This window comes from Entelurus aequoreus, linkage group LG05 (genome assembly GCF_033978785.1).
Source record: "Entelurus aequoreus isolate RoL-2023_Sb linkage group LG05, RoL_Eaeq_v1.1, whole genome shotgun sequence".
NCBI classification, from domain to species: Eukaryota; Metazoa; Chordata; class Actinopteri; order Syngnathiformes; family Syngnathidae; genus Entelurus; species Entelurus aequoreus.
This window is the reverse complement of record NC_084735.1, coordinates 80,026,720-80,045,382: the sequence shown is the minus strand read 5'-3', so window position 1 is coordinate 80,045,382 and position 18,663 is coordinate 80,026,720. Positions and strand designations below refer to the sequence as shown.

Here is an 18,663-nt window from a genome sequence, read left to right as displayed (position 1 = left end):
ATACACTGTACATATATATACACACACACACACACACACACACACACACACACACACACACACACACACACACACACACACACACACACACTTTATATGTATTGGTGAGCCAAAGATCATTTTCCACTTTGGTGGACTATAAAGATTTATCCTATCTTTGCTCAAAAAAGTTTCCACACGACTAAAAAGTACAGCGAAAAACACATTCCTGTATTGAAGACACAATGTGCGACATAAAGAGACATGTTTTATCCAGGAGGAGACTGAGGGACGCTGCAGCACAGTGAAGACTGTGGAGGAAAACACTGCTAAGCAAGCTACAGTGGGTCAGGTTGTATTTTTGCCTAATTTCTGTGAGAATCCTTCGTGTGACTGAAGCATTAAGGAGTGGGAGTATCCAGGACTAGCTGCAGTGAGCTCAAACAACCACCAGGTAGCACTTGTGAGCAGATAATACTGTATCATCTCTTTCTCTTTTGAACGTATCAGGTCTTATCCGGTCTGTAGCGCATTCTCCACTCACGCTTAAAGTGAGGGATGAGGCAAAAACTAAGCCAGACCCCCTGTAGCATGTGTTCTCGTGCCTCTGAAGAGGTTTACTCACAGGTCGAATGGTGCCTGAGCTGCCCTCCGGGTACTTGGGAGGCTGAGGGGAGCCTTGGGCGGGACCTGAAAGGACGCAAACATCGTTTAGTTCACGTCGGCGATACAGTACGAATGATTGTTCCGACGTACTGTGAAAGGGGCTTTTGTGCGGCGCCGGCCTGTGGTGCCCGTTGTGATAGGAAGGGGGTCGCCCGATTGGCGAGGCCGAGGCGCTGCAGGGGCTGGACTGCGGGGACGACACGGTGGGCGTCTGCAGCGGGCTGCTGTGGAGCGGCCCAGAGTGGAAAGGGCTGCGGGGGGAGCGCTCGCAGTGGGCCAGCGTGCAGGGTGAAGACTTAAAAGACGGAAATGAAAGGGTTAATATCAGAAAAATGTCAATGTGGCGCTACAAGAAGAATTAGCGTCGTCAAGGTGATGTGGCTGAACTGACAAAGTTAGCATGTCTGCATCTTCTCTCTACTTTCCCATTTCCCATCATATTTTAATTATATATACCGGTAACTTTATTTATTATTAGAGATGTCCGATAATGGCTTTTTTGCCAATATCAGATATACCGATATTGTCCAACTCTTAATTACAGATTCCGATATCAACCGATACCGATATATACAGTCGTGGAATTAACACATTATTATGACTAATTTTGTTGTGATGCCCCGTTGGATGCATTAAACAATGTAACAAGGTTTTCCAAAATAAATCAACTCAAGTTATGGAAAAAAATGCCAACATGGCACTGCCATATTTATTATTGAAGTCACAAAGTGCATTTTTTTTAACATGCCTCAAAACAGCAGCTTGGAATTTGGGACATGCTCTCTCTGAGAGAGCATGAGGAGGTTGAGGTGGGCGGGGTTGGTGAAGAGTTAGTGCTGCAAGGGGTTCTGGGTATTAGTTCTGTTGTGTTTATGTTGTGTTACGGTGCGGATGTTCTCCCGAAATGTGTTTGTCATTTTTGTTTGGTGTGGGTTCACAGTGTGGCGCATATTTGTAACAGTGTTAAAGTTGTTTATACGGCCACCCTCAGTGTGACCTGTATGGCTGTTGACCAAGTATGCCTTGCATTCACTTGTGTGTGTGAAAAGCCGTAGATATTATGTGACTGGGCCGGCACGCAAAGGAAGTGCCTTTAAGGTTTATTGGCGCTCTGTACTTCTCCCTACGTCCGTGTACACAGCGGCGTTTTAAAAAGGTCATAAATTTTACTTTTTGAAACCGATACCGATAATTTTGAAACCGATACCGATAATTTCCGATATTACATTTTAAAGCCTTTATCGTCTGATAATATCGGCAGTCCGATATTATCGGACATCCCTATTTATTATTATTATTAACGACAGTCAAAAATCCTTAACGTGACATGAGTGTTCTGCTGTACTCTGCGTGACCACACCTGAGCGCTGCCCTCTCGCTGTCCGTCTCCGTCCTCGCTGCCGCCGACCAGGTCTTCCACCAGGACGGCGGGGAAGACGCCGACGACGCCGTTGAACTCCCCCTCCCAGAACCCGTCGTCTTCGTGGGTCTCCCGGCTCAGGATGCGGATGATGGCGCCCTCGGGGAAGGAGAGCTCGTCGTCCGTCTGCCCGGCGTAGTCGTACAGAGCCTTGGCGAAGGAGACTGCGACCGGAGGGAGGCAGAGCTTGAGTTGAGCGACGGGCGGGTGATTAAGAACGAAGGCCTCACCGCTGCAGTCCCCGTTGATGGAGCCGGTGGGGAGCTCACTTTCGGGTTCCGTGGAGTTGCTGGATGAGTGCGATCGGGCGTCCAGCGCGGCCAAGGACTGCAGCATGCTCAGCAGGCTGTTGGAGGACGGCAGCTGCAGGTACTTCTCCGGGACATAGCCCACTTGTCCACTCCGGTTCCTGGCCTGCAGGGGAAAACAGGAATAATCTTCACTTGATGAAGAAAAGTCACAGACGGGTGGAAGCGGATCAAGGGACAGCACCTTCAACCAGTCCTCCATGTCGCCGTCGTCGATCACCTCCAATATTTCCTGCTCCTCAATAGTCAGCTCATCGGGCTGAGATGCCTGAAGACCAAACATCAACATAACTTTGATTGTGTTTGTTGTGGAAATCAACCACCATTTACCACAAATCTGCTTTTTGCATTTACTATGATCTTTAATCCACAACTCTAATTCCTCAGTTCAGTATTTTTTTTAAATGGTGTCATCTAAAATCTAAATCCAAATACTGTATACCAGTGTTTCTTAACCATATTGCTGGGACCCAAAAAATATCTGTTTATCAGCTGTGGTCCATATGGGCCACAGCAGTACTCAGTTGTAATATAATTTTCCACCACTTGTGGCGGTAATGAAAATATCAGACAGAAGAAGTCTGGAGATAAAGTCATAGAAAAGGGCAAAAAATATGACTTAAATGATGAAGCTGTATTTTCATTTGCACTTTAATTTTACTGACAGTTTATTTAAGAAACATAATTTTTTTATCATTAAGTTATATTTTTTCTTATTTTAGCATTGCGTAATTTTATGTAAATGTCTTTTTCATCAGTATTTACGAGTCCTTCTTTTGCAGTATATTTAATTTGTATTCATTTTGTAATCAGCCTAACGTAAGCCTTTTTATTAATCTTTGTGATTTACACATTATTTCATATCATTTGACAATATTTATTCTGTTAAACTGTAAGTAAGTTCGATAAAATTATTGAATAAGATGAAAATGAAGAGTAAGATTAGTAATTTAGTGTTAATATTGGAGTGGGCCCCTCTGTAGAGGAAAAGTTGGACCCCCAAGTCAATAAGGTTAAGAACCCCTGCTATATACTGTACTTACTAGGGGTGCCCCGATGTAACTTTTTCACTTGTGATACCGATATTTGAATATTGGCCGATACAATATTTATCTGATACGAAATCAGCCCAAATCACGTATACTTTCATTATTTTGTAGTGTGGCATGTTAGATGATGTTTGATCAAGCGAAATTATTTAGAGACCAATGTGAGGTATGAAAAACACTAATCTTATTATAGTGGAGTGATAATTAGTTTTTTGGCGACACATAGTGGTCACGGTAATTCATTCAAGTTAAGGTCATGACGCAGAAAGTTGAATGATGCGGACACGTTTGTTACTGGAACATTTCTAATACACTTCTGCCTTTGTATTTGTAAGTGATATGCAACTACAATTTTTAGATATTTGTATTTGTATTGATAAATATCATGTTCTAGATGGCGATACGGTTCAGCTAAGGACACTTATTACGTATGTCTAGCTTGTGTGCTATTGTGGGCTTAGCTGTCGTGTAGCCGCTAGCCCATAGTAGCATATACTCTACCATGTTTACCTTTTGTAAATGACTTGATTAAAATACACCCAAAGTTGTGTGTTTATTGGAGAACATTTAGATGTAATTGGCTGACCAGCTTTGCACAAAGGCTGCCTGTATCGGAGCTTATATCAGACATTTTAGATGCAAGCCAATAACATCCGATACTTGCTTTTTTTGCTGATTTCGGATTAATATAAGATATCAATATTGTTTTGGGACACCATTAATAAATACTAAATTAATATTTTCTTGCGCGTGATTTCTTTCAGTCTTTTTTTTTTATATTAACATAATTGTAAATGACTGGTTTCTAAATTTTTTCAAGGTAATTAAACTGCAATTTTATTAAAATTATTCTTTAATCGATGCAGAACTGCCAAAACCCTTTTTTTCTCGTAACCATTTCATTTTCAAATACATTGAATATATAATTGTCTTAGTTATTTAAATGAATAAAATAATGTATTTCTTTAATTTAATCTAAGTGACATTTAAAAAAAAAAATTCTAATTCAATCAATCAATCAATCAATTAATGTTTATTTATATAGCCCTAAATCACAAGTGTCTCAAAGGGCTGTTAATTTTTTTTTATCAGAGAGCAGCAGGAGTGTCCAAACCGAGATGACATTTGCGGCCCACAGAACTAGTTTTGTTGGCCTGCAAGCATTATGTCAACAACAGTAAAAAATTAAGAACCCCCCCCCCCAAAAAAAAGATGTAATATAATAAGAAAAAGCTAAAATGTTTGTACTTAATAATACGCTTTTTAACCTGAAACACAAAGTTGTGTCTTAATTATATATGTCTGTTTTCAGCATTTTTTTTTATAAAATAAAGAAAAACCAAAACGGCCCTTGCTGGTGATGAAACGATTATTATTAAAATGATAAACCAAGGTAAAATTTCAAGTAGTTAGTATTATTTTTTAATTAATGTGAAACCGGGATTGATTACCACTTTAAAAAAGTCATGGTGAAACTGTATTACAAAAGGAAGCAGCCAGCGCTTATTGCTAATTGACTAAAATATTCCAGTGTCTATAAAAGTACTTTTTGAGCACTTTCAACAATAGCTTGATAATAATTATAACTATGATATGAAATGTAGATATTGTTACATCCCTAGTACCCACATGCTTTGAATTCTTAATATGCAAATCTTGGTGGAAAGGTTGGAAGATTTTCTTATTTAAAAAAACAAAACAAGGAAAGTTAAAATGTTGATATCAACAGTAAACTGAAGGCCTATTTTCTTTGATTTGATACTACTTGGCCTATACTGTATACAGTGGATTGGCTTGACCCCTTTTGACACAATTTTAAAAATCACAATTGCCACCCTGTGTCCTTCTGATTTTTCAATATGTGGCCTTTGGTAAAGAAAAAGTTTGGTCACTTGCTCTACAGACACAAAGAAGAAGGGCAGCTTACCTTGTAGGAGTAGAGCACTTTGCAGGTGAGTGGGTAGTTTTTCAACGTGCTGGAGGGGCTGGAGCTGCTGTCGTCCAAAACCTCGCCGCTGTCCTCCGTCTCCTCTTCGTCCTCCTCGCGCTCCAGGTCGGCGGTTCCCTTACGAAACGAGACCAGGAACATAAAGCGTCACGTCGGCGTATTAAACGTAGGGCGCTAAGCGAGTGGGGGGCATGTCTTACGGAGAGCGAAGGGTCGTGGCTGCCGAAGTTGTTCCAGCGCTCATTTTCCAGCTCCTCCATCACCTGGTTCATGGCACTTTTTAGCCATGTTTCCACGGTGACACCCGCCTCCCTCAGCAAGGCCAAACGGGCTTCCGCCTTCGCTTTTACCGTCTGACAAAAGTACCAGCGATAAAAACAAACATTAGTCCTATATCTTGGTATATAGTATTTTTAAATAGCTTATAATAGTAATCTATTTTTTACTAATCTTAATTTTTTCTTATTAAAAAAAAAAAACATCTTTAAAACTGTATCAACACCTTATGAAATAATTATATAATAAATGACATATTACAAAATAATTGTAGTTATTTTGTGTTTATTCAATTAATAAAAAAAAAAACTAAACACTATTTTAATCATCAATCAATAATAGCATTATTATGATTGACAAAATACATAAAAAATATATAATTATTTTAAAGTGTTATACAATGTCTATATTTTATTCTAAAGTCACTTACAATTACTTAAATTAATTATTTAAACAGTACATATTTCTTATTTTCGAATCACATAAATGAGTTATTTTAATTAATGAAATATCTTAAATAATTTCTGCATATTTTAAAATGAATTAATACCTATTTTTGATGGAATATAATTTAATAATTACATTTGAAAAATGTTTATTTTTTTAAATAAATAAAATATATAAATGAACTATTAAAAAATAATGATAAATGTCTTCTTTTTTATGTTACATACATACATTTTTCTAATCACATTTTAGAGTATCGATTTGCCCAACTCACAACATTTTGTTTTTTCTTTCAAGAAAACTGAATTTTGAAATCATAAATCTAGTTATTTTTAATCAAAAGATATAAAATAATTATAAATTATTTAAATATGATTATTGAAGTACTATATTTCGAATTAACTTTTATATAATAATTTTAAATGTCTTCTTTTTTGTTGAGTACATTTTACTATCATTTTTTAAAGTATTGATTGACCCATAACTCAATTTTTTTTCTTCCTTTTTTAGAAAAGTGTGATTCCACTTTTCAACCAGGAGGTGGCGTGCTGCGGCCAGGTTAAGTAACAAGGCCTGCTGATCCTCAATCCAACAGGTGTTACCTCTGCCCTCCGTAGACTCTGCCGAGCCACCTCCATCTTGGTGTCGAGCTCTGCCGCGTTGTGCTCCGAGTTCTCCTGAGCGCCGAATTCCTCCAGAACCTGCAAACAGACCATGCATGACAAAAACGACCCACTACTTTTTGTTAAGTGTGAGTCATTTCCTGGTTACTGGAATCACATGGTTTCTGGTGTTGTGGGTGGGGAAAAATTCCTCAGATGAGGTCAGGAGTGATTTGATGAGGATGATAAACTGTCATCATGTTCCTCCCAAGTAAATATTATGGAATGCAGGTTACCATTTGGCCTTTGGCGTTATCAGGCTGACCTAAATTGTTTGTCCTATTTTAGCCCTCACCTCGTTGACGTCAATATTAAACATGGCGTAACGCCTCACCCTCTGCGTGTGGATGATGCTCTTGTACTCTCGGGCCACGCGACTGGCCCACTTCCTGGCCTCCTTGTCCAGGCTGTGCTCCTCCGCCGTGCCGCTCTCTCTCAGCAAGTGTGTCACCTACACAAAAAAGGACAACACATGCCAAAATGAAGACAAGGAATACAACGATATTTTAAAGTGAAAAGTCTCCAACATAACAAGAGTGCTTTTGCTGTAGGACCTAGTGCAAAGATCATCTATATCAGGTGTTATCAAACTTTTCCAATGAGGGCCGCACAATGAAAAATTTAAAGCATGAGGGGCCATTTTGATATTTTTCCACATATATATATATATATATATATATATATATTTCAGTTTTTTTTACCTTTAGGGTTCCCCTCAAGTTTGATCCCGGGATCCCGGAAGGGTCTTAGTCATAAAAATTTTGAAAATAAATCATATATATATATATTTTTTATTTTTTCCCCCCAACGCTTATATCTCTACATCAACTTTAGATCCATACAATAACAAAAAGTTTGACATTTTTGTTTTATGCCGTTTTTGTTAAAGAAAACCAATTTATAAAGGCAAAAACACTAAATATGCAATATTTTCCCCTACAATGTTAAAAGTGAAATATTTGATGTGAAGTAATTTGAGCATTAAATGGGTCAATAATTCAAAACATTGATTTTGATTTGTTATTATTTTTTGAGCAATGACAGTTTAAAATAAAATCCCCCTAAAATTTTAAGGGAACCAGAAGGGTCTAAGGGAACCAAAAGTGTTAAAAATAAGTCATACATTATTTTTTAATTGATTTACTTTCAACGCTTAATTCTCTAGATCAACTTAAGATCTGTCCATCGATTAGACTTTTTTTAATAAAAAAAAATAAAAAAAATGTTATTTGTTTATTTTATGCTCTACTTGTTATAAAAATATTTTTTAACCCAAAAAATGCTATATTTTCCCCCAAAAATATGTTAAAGTGTAGTATTTGATGCACAGTAATTAGAGTGTTCAATAGGTCAACAATTCACATTTATTTGATTCATTATTATTTTTTGAGCAATGACAGTTTTAAAGAAAAAAACAGCTTTGTGTTATTAGAGTCAACATTACAACTTGTTCACATTACATTTCACTTGTATGCTCTTTTATTCAAAAACATTTTTTTATGTTTTTTTGTAGTGGTATTTTTAGAATGTGCAGCGGGCCGTTAAAAAATTATCTTCGCGCCGCAAATGGCCTTCGGGGCACACCTCTACTCTCTATATCAATGGTTCTCAAATGGGGGTACGCGTACCCCTGGGGGTACTTGAAGGTATGCCAAGGGGTATGTGAGATTTTTAAAAAATGTCTGTCAAAAAGAACTGTGAAAAGAAATGCAACAATGCAATATTCAGTGTTGACAGCTAGATTTTTTGTGGACATGTTCCATAAATATTGATGTTAAAGATTTCTTTTTTTGTGAAGAAATGTTTAGAATTAAGTTCATGAATCCAGATGGATCTCTATTACAATCCCCAAAAAGGGGAATTTAAGTTGATGATTACTTCTATGTGTAGAAATCTTTATTTATAATTGAATCACTTGTTTATTTTTCAACAAGTTTTTAGTTATATGTATATCTTTTTTTCCAAATAGTTCAAGAAAGACCACAACAAATGAGCAATATTTTGCACTGTTATACAATTTAATAAATCGGAAACTGATGACATAGTGCTGTATTTTACTTCTTCATCTCTTTTTTTCAACCAAAAATGCTTTGCTCTGATTAGGGGGTACTTGAATTAAAAAAATGTTCACACGGGGTACATCACTGAAAAAAGGTTGAGAACCACTGCTCTATATGATTGGAATTATCTGCTGTTTTTTTAGTAATCTACTGCAAAATAAGAAGTGTGTTTCCTTTTTTAAGGAGCTAATAAAACATAACGCTAGTCACTGAATACTCTGCTGTTTTTAGGGACCTTCTGCAAAAACTAAAGTTAAAAGATTTCCTTTGTAATAGGAGTGGTCTGCTGTTGTTAATAATCTACTTCCACAAATGCTAGAACAGGAACACTCAGATTTTTAAGGACCGACTGCAACAACACTTGTCAAAGGTGTGCAATATAAAAAAGAAGACATCTGCAATTTTTAAAGAAGCTATTGCCAAAAACGCAAGGCAAAGATCTTCTATATGACTGGAATGCTCTGTTGTTAAAGGACCTGAAGCAAAAACGCAACTTTCCTTTGTATTAGGAACATCCTGCTGGTTTTAGGAATGTACTGCCAGAAAGGATGCCAAAGATCCTCTACTACAAGAGCGTCTTGCTGTTTTCAAATACCTGCTGCAAAAACCCTAAATAAAATAATTCCATGTTTTGGAACAATCTGTTGTTTTTAGGAATGTACTACCACAAAGATCATCTATATAGAATTGGAACAACCTGCAGTAAAAAGTCAAAGTCAAAATATCTCCTTTGTAATAGGATCAATCTGCTGTTTTTAGGAATATACCATCAAAAATGCTAGCCAAAGATCCTTTACTATAGGATCTATAGGATTTAAAGGCCTCACTTCAAAAAAGCTGACCAGGGATCATTAATAGATCGCTCTGCTGTTTTGAACAACTTGCTGCAATTTCTATAATCAAAGATCCACTATACGACAGGAGCACACTGCTGTTTTTAGGAATGTACCGACAAAAAAGCTAGCCCAAGAACCTATGCAGGAGAGTTGCACTGTCTTAAAGAACTACTTCAAAAACATTAGTCAAATGTCAACTATATAACAGGAGCACACTGATGTTTTTAAGACTCTACTGCCAAAAAATTGCCAGCCAAAGATCCTGCACTACAAGAGAGTTATGCCATTTTTAAAAGACCTACTCCATAACTGCTGGTAAAAAATCCACTATACAACAGGAGTTAACTGCGCTTTTTAGGAATATACAAAATTAAAATGCTAGTAAAAGATCCGCTATACTCTCCTGTATACTAAAAACTCAAATGAAAGATCTCCCTTGTTTTCTAACAGTCTGCTGTTTTAGGAATGTACTGCCAAAACACGAGCCAAAGATCCTCCACACAGTAGCGTTCTGCTGTTTTTAAAGACCTACTTAAAAAAATGTTTGTGAAAGATACTCTATACAACAGAAGGACTCTGCTAATTTTAATGAAATGCTGCAAAAATTCCAAATAAAAAATCTCTCATGATTTGTAACGGTCTGTCTGTTGTTTTTAGGAATATACTGCCAAAACCGCTAGCCAAAGGTCCTCTACTATGGAGGCGCTATGCTGTTTTTAAAGACCAACTTCAAAAACGTTGGTTAAAGATCATTGATAGAACAGGAATGCTCTGCTGTTTTTAAGGATGGAAGGAATCTACTGCCAAAATATGGTATGAATGGAATGCTTTGCTGTGTTCAAGGACCTGCTGCAAAAACTTGAATAAAAGACCTCCCATGTTTAGTAACAGTTTGCTGTTTTTAGTAATGTACTGCAAAAACCGCTAGCCAAAAATCCTCTACACCGGAGCATTCTGCTGTTGTTAAAGACCTATTTCAAAAATGTAAGTAAAACGTGTTGTATGCGACAGGAGCACTCTGCTGTTTTTACAGACTTCTCATGATTTGTAACAGTCTGCTGTTTTTAGGAATATACTGCCAAAACCGCTGGCCAAAGGTCCTCTAATATAGAAGCGCTATGCTGTTTTTAAAGACCAACTTCAAAAACGTTGGTTAAAGATGATTGATACAAACGTAGAACAGGAATGCTCTGCTGTTTTTAAGGATGGAAGGAATCTACTGCCAAAATATGGTATGAATGGAATGCTTTGCTGTGTTCAAAGACCTGCTGCAAAAACTTGAATGAAAGACCTCCCATGTTTAGTAACAGTTTGCTGTTTTTAGGAATGTACTGCAAAAACCGCTAGTCAAAAATCCTCTACACAGGAACATTCTGTTGTTGTTAAAGACCTATTTCAAAAATGTAAGTAAAACGTCTTGTATGCGACAGGAGCACTCTGCTGTTTTTAAAGACCTCTCATGATTTGTAACAGTCTGCTGTCTTTAGGAATATACTACCAAAACCGCTGGCCAAAGGTCCTCTAATATAGAAGCGCTATGCTGTTTTTAAAGACCAACTTCAAAAACGTTGGTTAAAGATGATTGATACAAATGTAGAACAGGAATGCTCTGCTGTTTTTAAGGATGGAAGGAATCTACTGCCAAAATATGGTATGAATGGAATGCTTTGCTGTGTTCAAGGACCTGCTGCAAAAACTTGAATGAAAGACCTCCCATGTTTAGTAACAGTTTGCTGTTTTTAGGAATGTACTGCAAAAACCGCTAGCCAAAAATACTCTACACAGGAGCATTCTGTTGTTTTTAAAGACCTATTTCAAAAATGTAAGTAAAACGTCTTGTATGTGACAGGAGCACTCTGCTGTTTTTAAAGACCTCTCATGATTTGTAACAGTCTGCTGTTTTTAGGAATATACTGCCAAAACCGCTGGCCAAAGGTCCTCTAATATAGAAGCGCTATGCTGTTTTTAAAGACCAACTTCAAAAACGTTGGTTAAAGATGATTGATACAAATGTAGAACAGGAATGCTCTGCTGTTTTTAAGGATGGAAGGAATGTACTGCCAAAATATGGTATGAATGGAATGCTTTGCTGTGTTCAAGGACCTGCTGCAAAAACTTGAATAAAAGACCTCCCATGTTTAGTAACAGTTTGCTGTTTTTAGTAATGTACTGCAAAAACCGCTAGCCAAAAATCCTCTACACAGGAGCATTCTGCTGTTGTTAAAGACCTATTTCAAAAATGTAAGTAAAACTTCTTGTATGCGACAAGAGCACTCTGCTGTTTCTAAAGACCTCTCATGATTTGTAACAGTCTGCTGTTTTTAGGAATATACTGCCAAAACCGCTGGCCAAAGGTCCTCTAATATAGAAGCGCTATGCTGTTTTTAAAGACCAACATCAGAGCACTGTGCTAATTTTAAGAACTGCTGCAAAAACTCCAAATAAAAAATCTCTCATGATTTGTAACGGTCTGTTGTTTTTAGGGATGTACTGCTAAAACCGCTAGCCAAAGATCCTCTACACTGTAGCGTTCTGCTTTATTTTAAAGACTTATTTAAAAAATGTAAGTAAAACGTCTTGTATGCGATAGGAGCACTCTACTGTTTTTAAAGACCTCTCATGATTTGTAAGTCTACTGTTTTTAGGAATATACTGCCAAAACCACTAGCCAAAGGTCCTCTAATATAGAAGCGCTATGCTGTTTTTAAAGACCAACTGCAAAAACACTGGTTAAAGATCATTGATAGAACAGGAATGCTCTGCTGTTTTTAAGGATGGAAGGAATCTACTGCCAAGACTGCAATATGATTGGAATGCTATGCTGTTTTCAAGGACCTGCTGCAAAATCTCAAATGAAACATCTACCATGTTTTGTAACGGTCTACTGATTTTAGGAATGTACAGCCAAAACTGCTAGCCAAAGATTCTCTACACAGGAGCATTTTGCTGTTGTTAAAGACCTACTTCAAAAATGTAAGTAAAAAGTATTGTATGTGACAGGAGCACTCTGCTGTTTTTAAAGACCTGCTGCAAAAACTATAAGTAAAAGATCACTCATGATTTGTGAAAAATTGTGACAGTCTGCTGTTTTTAGGAATGTACAGCCAAAAACTGTAGCCAAAGGTCCTCTACTATAGGAGCGCTCTGCTGTTTTTAAAGACTTAATTTATAAACACTATTCAAACATGCACCTGGGGATAGGTTGATTGGCAACACTAAATTGGCCCCAGTGTGTGAATGTGAGTGTGAATGTTGTCTGTCTATCTGTGTTGGCCCTGCGAGGAGGTGGCGACTTGTCCAGCGTGTACCCCGCCTTCCGCCCGAATGCAGCTGAGATAGGCTCCAGCACCCCCCCGTGACCCCAAAAGGGACAAGCTGTAGAAAATGGATGGATGGATGGATAGTCAAAGATCTTCTATATGTGCACTGCTGCTTATTTTTATTTTTTTTTACAATCTACTGCAAATCACTAGTCAAAAATCCTCTTTATGAAATTGCAGTTATTTGTAAGGACTGACTGCAGAAAAGATGCTAGTCGCTAACAAGTTCCAAACTGGAGTCGTATTTGTGGGCCGGACAAGGGATCAAGTCTTTGACTGGCTGCCTGCATCTCTATTTGACTTCCTGACATTCTTTGTGGCCCACAAAGGTCTTGTGCCAGGACGGACTAGAGACAAGAAGAAGAGCGCGTTAGCCATGCAGGAACACATTCCTTCCAGAAAGATGATGTCAGTGTGATGGAAACAGCGGCTCTTAATTGCCCAATGAAGGCATGCGAAGCAGCTGTCTTTGCAATGATTGAGCAAATTTTTTTTAAGAGCAACAAGTTCTTGTAGGGTTTTGGTTGGGGGGGGGGGGGTACAAAACCTGCATTAAGATATTTCCACATGACAGCATCAGTGTGTGTCGAGAGGGGCGGGGAAGGTCAGTGCACTGCGATGAGGCCCACTCACAATGGCTCCTTTTCACACATGGCCTGTTCACAGGGGCCGGCCTACGTCCTGCCCCTCCCTCACGCTTTGCTTTTTGGGCTCCGTCCCCTTTACCGGATCCCTCAGTCTGGCCAAAGCGGCGCGAGGGGAGGGGATGCGAGGGCGGGGTTTTTGTGTGCCCGCCGTTAATGTTTTCTTTAGGAACAGGCTGCCGCTTGTTTGACGTCCAATGAAAACAACGCCACCGTTTGCAGTTTGAACAAATTGTCCAGTGTGGACGAGCGCCGCGGAGAGCTGGTGAAGACACGCGCCCGCGTGCGTGCATGTATATGAAATATAAATACAGGGAGGGGATAAAAAAAAAGTAATCAGTGGTTGTGCAAGAGGACAGCTCTATGAGACCTACTTAATATAGTGACAGCACTACGTGTGATGCAAAGGTCATTCAGCTTTTTATAACTACAGTATTGTTGGCTCTGTGACAGACTTTGATAAAGACCACAAGTGGGACTGAGTGATGTAATGTAGTCATGCTGCAACACAACACACAAGTCACATTTAAAAGGAAGAAATACAACTGAGCACTTGAAATAAACACATCTTTTTGCACTTGAGTGATCGTAAAACGTGCAATATTGACCTTTTTTCTGGTCTCAGAGGTCCCATAATGGTGTAATAGAAGTGTGTGATCTAAAATCCAACCCCAATACTGAAATTTAGACCATTTAAAAGTGCTCTTGCCCTATTGTGGGATCTGAGCAGAGGATGTCGTTGTGGCTTGTGCAGCCCTTTGAGACACTTGTGATTAAGGGCTGTATAAATAAACTTTGATTGATTGATTTTAGTAAGCCTTACTGTGAACACGTCGGTTTGTGTTTGTAGCTTTAAAGGGGAACTGCACTTTTTTGGGAATTCTGCCTATCGTTCACAATCATTATGAAAGACATGATGACGGATGTATTTTATTTTTAATGCATTCCAACTCCTAAATAAAAGTAAATAAAAGTCTGCTTACAACAGAGCCAATAGGAGGTAATCTATTCCGCACATACATCCCAATGAATAACATCCAAAAACCGGCAACAATATACCATTTACATTTTGTGACTTGAATATTAACCAAGTATTAGTGATATTGTTATTATAAGCGCTAACGCAGACACAAGCTTGTGTTCCAATGTTGACATGATCGAGTGGTAAGCTGCTGCCTAGCTTCCTTGAGTGTGGGAATTTACTGTAGAGCATAAATAATGACTCTCACCCAGATAGAAGAAGGATGAGGACGTATTTCGACAAGTTGGGACACTCAGATAGGAAATTTAGACCCGGAAAATGGCGAGAACGACACAAAAAGATGAGTCATTCTTCATCTAAATGTGACTATAACAAGATTATAACAAGACTATAACAGTCGGCATGTTAATGACACTATACAGTAAGTAATGTTTTATTATGTTTGTTGGCTCTCATGAAGTCTGCAGTGAGTTTCAACCATAATGTAGTGGCAAAAAAAAGCAAAAGTCTTGTAGTGTTTTTGAAATTAACGCGCCGCATATGCTTAAAATGAGCGAAATTAGTACATTTTAAATGTTATTATAAATGTGCCTTTTACTACATTACATACACTACATTGCCAAAAGTATTTAGCCATCCAAATGATCAGAATCAGGTGTAAAATCAAGCACTTAGGCATGGAGATTGTTTCTACAAACATTTGTGAAAGAATGGGTCGTTCTCAAGAGCTCAGTGATTTCCAGCGTGGAACTGTCATAGGATGCCACCTGTGCAACAAATCCAGTCGTGAAATTTCCTCGCTCCTAGTGCATAGTGCAAAGTGGTCGCCGACTTTCTGCACAGTCAGTTACTATAGAGCTCCAAACTTCATGTGACCTTCCAATTAGCCCACATACAGTACACAGAGAGCTTAATGGAATGGGTTTCCATGGCAGAGCAGCTGCATCTAAGCCATGCATCACCAAGTCCAATGCAAAGCGTCGGATGCAGTGGTGTAAAGCACTTCGCCACTGGACTCTAGAGCAGTGGAGACGTGTTTTCTAGAGTGATGAATCACGCTTTTCCATCTGGCAATCTGATGGACCAGTCTGGGTTTGGAGGTTGCCAGGAGAACGCTACATTTCGGACTGCCTTGTGCCGAGTGTGAAATTTGATGGAAGAGGAATTATGGTATGGGGTTGTTTTTCAGGAGTTGGGCTTTGCCCCTTAGTTCCAATGATAGGAACCTTTAATGATCCGGGATACCAAAACATTTTGGACAATTCCATGCTCCCAACCTTGTGGGAACGGTTTGGAGCAGGCCCCTTCCTCCTCCAACATGACTGTGCACCAGTCCACAAAGCAAGGTCCATAAAGACATGGATGACAGAGTCTGGTGTGGATGAACTTGACTGGCCTGCACAGAGTCCTGACCTGAACCCGATAGAACACCATTGGGATGAATTAGAAAGGAGACTTAGAGCCAGGTCTTCTCGACCAACATCAGTGTGTGACCTCACCAATGCGCTTATGGAAGAATGGTGGAAAATTCCTATAAACACACTACACAACCTTGTGGACAGCCTTCCCAGAAGAGTGGAAGCTGTGATAGCTTCAAAGGGTGGACCGACATCATATTGAACCTTATGGGTTAGGAATGGGATGGCACTTCAAGTTCATATGTGAGTCAAGGCAGGTGGCCAAATACTTTTGGCAATATAGTGTATATACTTATAGCGTGTTTATAAAACCTTAATGGAGGTGTTTGGATGTTTTTAAGGACTTTTATAGGCAGAATAGAGCAACTCTCAAAGGCTCAATAGTAAGCGGACTTTTGATCGCATTTTCTTACTATTTAGAGTGCATAAAAAAAGGAAAACATATGTGTCTTACATGATTGTAAATAATAGGCAAAATTCCCAAAAAGTACAATCCCCATTTAATGCTCCTGAGCTGTGTTCAGTGTGTGTTTTTAAGAAGCGCCATTGTGTACATCAGGGGTCACCAACCTTTTTGAAAGCAAGAGCTACTTCTTGGGTACTGATTAATGCGAAGGGCTACCAGTTTGATACACACTTAAATAAATTCCCAGAAATAGCCAATTTGCTCAATTTACCTTTAACTCTATGTTATTATTAATAATTAATGATATTTACACTTAATTGAACGGTTTAAAAGAGGAGAAAACACGAAAAAAATTACAATAAAATTTTGAAACATAGTTTATCTTCAATTTCGACTCTTTAAAATTCAAAATTCAACCGAAAAAAAGAAGAGAAAAACTAGCTAATTCGAATCTTTTTGAAAAAATTAAAAAAAAGAATTTATGGAACATCATTAGTAATTTTTCCTGATTAAGATTAATTTTAGAATTTTGATGACATGTTTTAAATAGGTTAAAATCCAATCTACACTTTGTTAGAATATATAACAAATGGGACCAAGCTATATTTCTAACAAAGACAAATCATTATTTCTTCTAGATTTTCCAGAACAAAAATTTTAAAAGAAATTCAAAAGACTTTGAAATGAGATTTAAATTTGATTGTACAGATTTTCTAGATTTGCCAGAATAATTTTTTTGAATTTTAATCATAATAAGTTTGAAGAAATATTTCACAAATATTCTTCGTCGAAAAAACAGAAGCTAAAATGAAGAATTAAATTAAAATGTATTTATTATTCTTTACAATAAAAAAAAAAAACATTTACTTGAACATTGATTTAAATTGTCAGGAAAGAAGAGGAAGGAATTTAAAAGGTAAAAAGGTATATGTGTTTAAAAATCCTAAAATCACTTTTAACGTTGTATTTTTTCTCTAAAATTGTCTTTCTGAAAGTTATAAGAAGCAAAGTAAAAAAATGTATGAATTTATTTAAACAAGTGAAGACCAAGTCTTTAAAATATTTTCTTGGATTTTCAAATTCTATTTGAGTTTTGTCTCTCTTAATTAAAAATATCGGGCAAAGCGAGACCAGCTTGCTAGTAAATAAATACAATTTAAAAAATAGAGGCAGCTCACTGGTAAGTGCTGCTATTTGAGCTATTTTTAGAACAGGCCAGCGGGCGACTCATCTGGTCCTTACGGGCTACCTGGTGCCCGCGGGCACCGCGTTGGTGACCCCTGGTATACATGATCTACTTTTTACTCATATATAGTGCAACTTCAATTACGCACCCATCTAATTGCTAACTTTTTGATTTAAACACTTTAGATCCAGCCAAATATGCATCTGTGTGCACACCAGGTCTCATTCATTCATTTTGTGACCCAAAAATTTTGGGAGGCGGAGCCCTCCACATCAGTTGCTGCGCAGTACACTACTGGTCACTTCTCAGCGCTACAGGGCACTTGCCTTTTTCTGGGTTTTTTCGCTTTTTGACAAGTTTTGTCAATTTTGATAAATCCATATGGGTCCTAAAAAGACAACAGCTACAGACAACAGTCTGTAGAATTTGTCGCGGGCCAAAAAAAACCATGCTGTCGGTTGCAAATGGCCCTCGGGCCGCAGTTTGGAGACCACTGCATTATTGCCTAATAAGCCTCTGAAGTGATGTCCGAGGTCAAACCATGGTCACGAAAAACATCAAGTCTTCAGTTACACTGGAAGCTTCAAAAATGCAAAATTTAAACAGATGGAACTTCTAACACTGGTGGTAAAATTTTAATTATACCAATATATATAAATGTTTTAATACCCCTTTAGAGTCTATCATAACCACAATGCCAATCACGAATGAGGTTAAACGTTAGCAACACTAGCATGGCTACACGAGCCATAATGCTAACACAACACCCAGCAACATCATGCCAGGTCAGCCTATCTGCTGAAGAAAAACAAAATAAACTTACACCACCCACGTCTGATGGACAATTGACAAGAGTTCCAGAATGCATATTAAGAAGTGTAGCGAAGCCTGCTCAAAGTGCTGGGCAAATACAACGGGTGGGCTTATCTAGCTAGTGGCAGGTGGTATCATGTCGACAAGGAAGGTAGGTTTTTTCGTTTATGAAAAATTGCAAGAATATCATCTGTCACTGCAATGGCAAACAAACCGAAAATAGTGGCAGACCAGTATGGACAC

The 18,663-nt window shown here is 38.1% G+C and overlaps 2 protein-coding genes across 3 annotated transcripts in view; one reads left to right on the top strand and one right to left on the bottom strand.

Annotated features, from left to right (window-relative positions):
- The window catches only part of LOC133651091 (neural cell adhesion molecule 1-like), an 881,445-nt gene that overhangs the window by 686,314 nt on the left and 176,468 nt on the right, over positions 1–18,663 (top strand). The window lies entirely within an intron of this gene.
- The window catches only part of LOC133651093 (F-BAR and double SH3 domains protein 2-like), a 53,604-nt gene that overhangs the window by 5,138 nt on the left and 29,803 nt on the right, over positions 1–18,663 (bottom strand). Inside the window, exons 11-19 of the mRNA XM_062049033.1 lie at positions 7,090–7,206; positions 6,696–6,794; positions 5,571–5,723; positions 5,350–5,487; positions 2,558–2,641; positions 2,296–2,479; positions 2,006–2,229; positions 736–940; positions 605–669 (exon numbers count right to left, since the gene is read on the bottom strand). Of these exons, the coding sequence (XP_061905017.1) occupies positions 605–669; positions 736–940; positions 2,006–2,229; positions 2,296–2,479; positions 2,558–2,641; positions 5,350–5,487; positions 5,571–5,723; positions 6,696–6,794; positions 7,090–7,206 (1,269 nt within the window). The remainder of the gene's footprint in view (positions 1–604; positions 670–735; positions 941–2,005; positions 2,230–2,295; positions 2,480–2,557; positions 2,642–5,349; positions 5,488–5,570; positions 5,724–6,695; positions 6,795–7,089; positions 7,207–18,663) is intronic.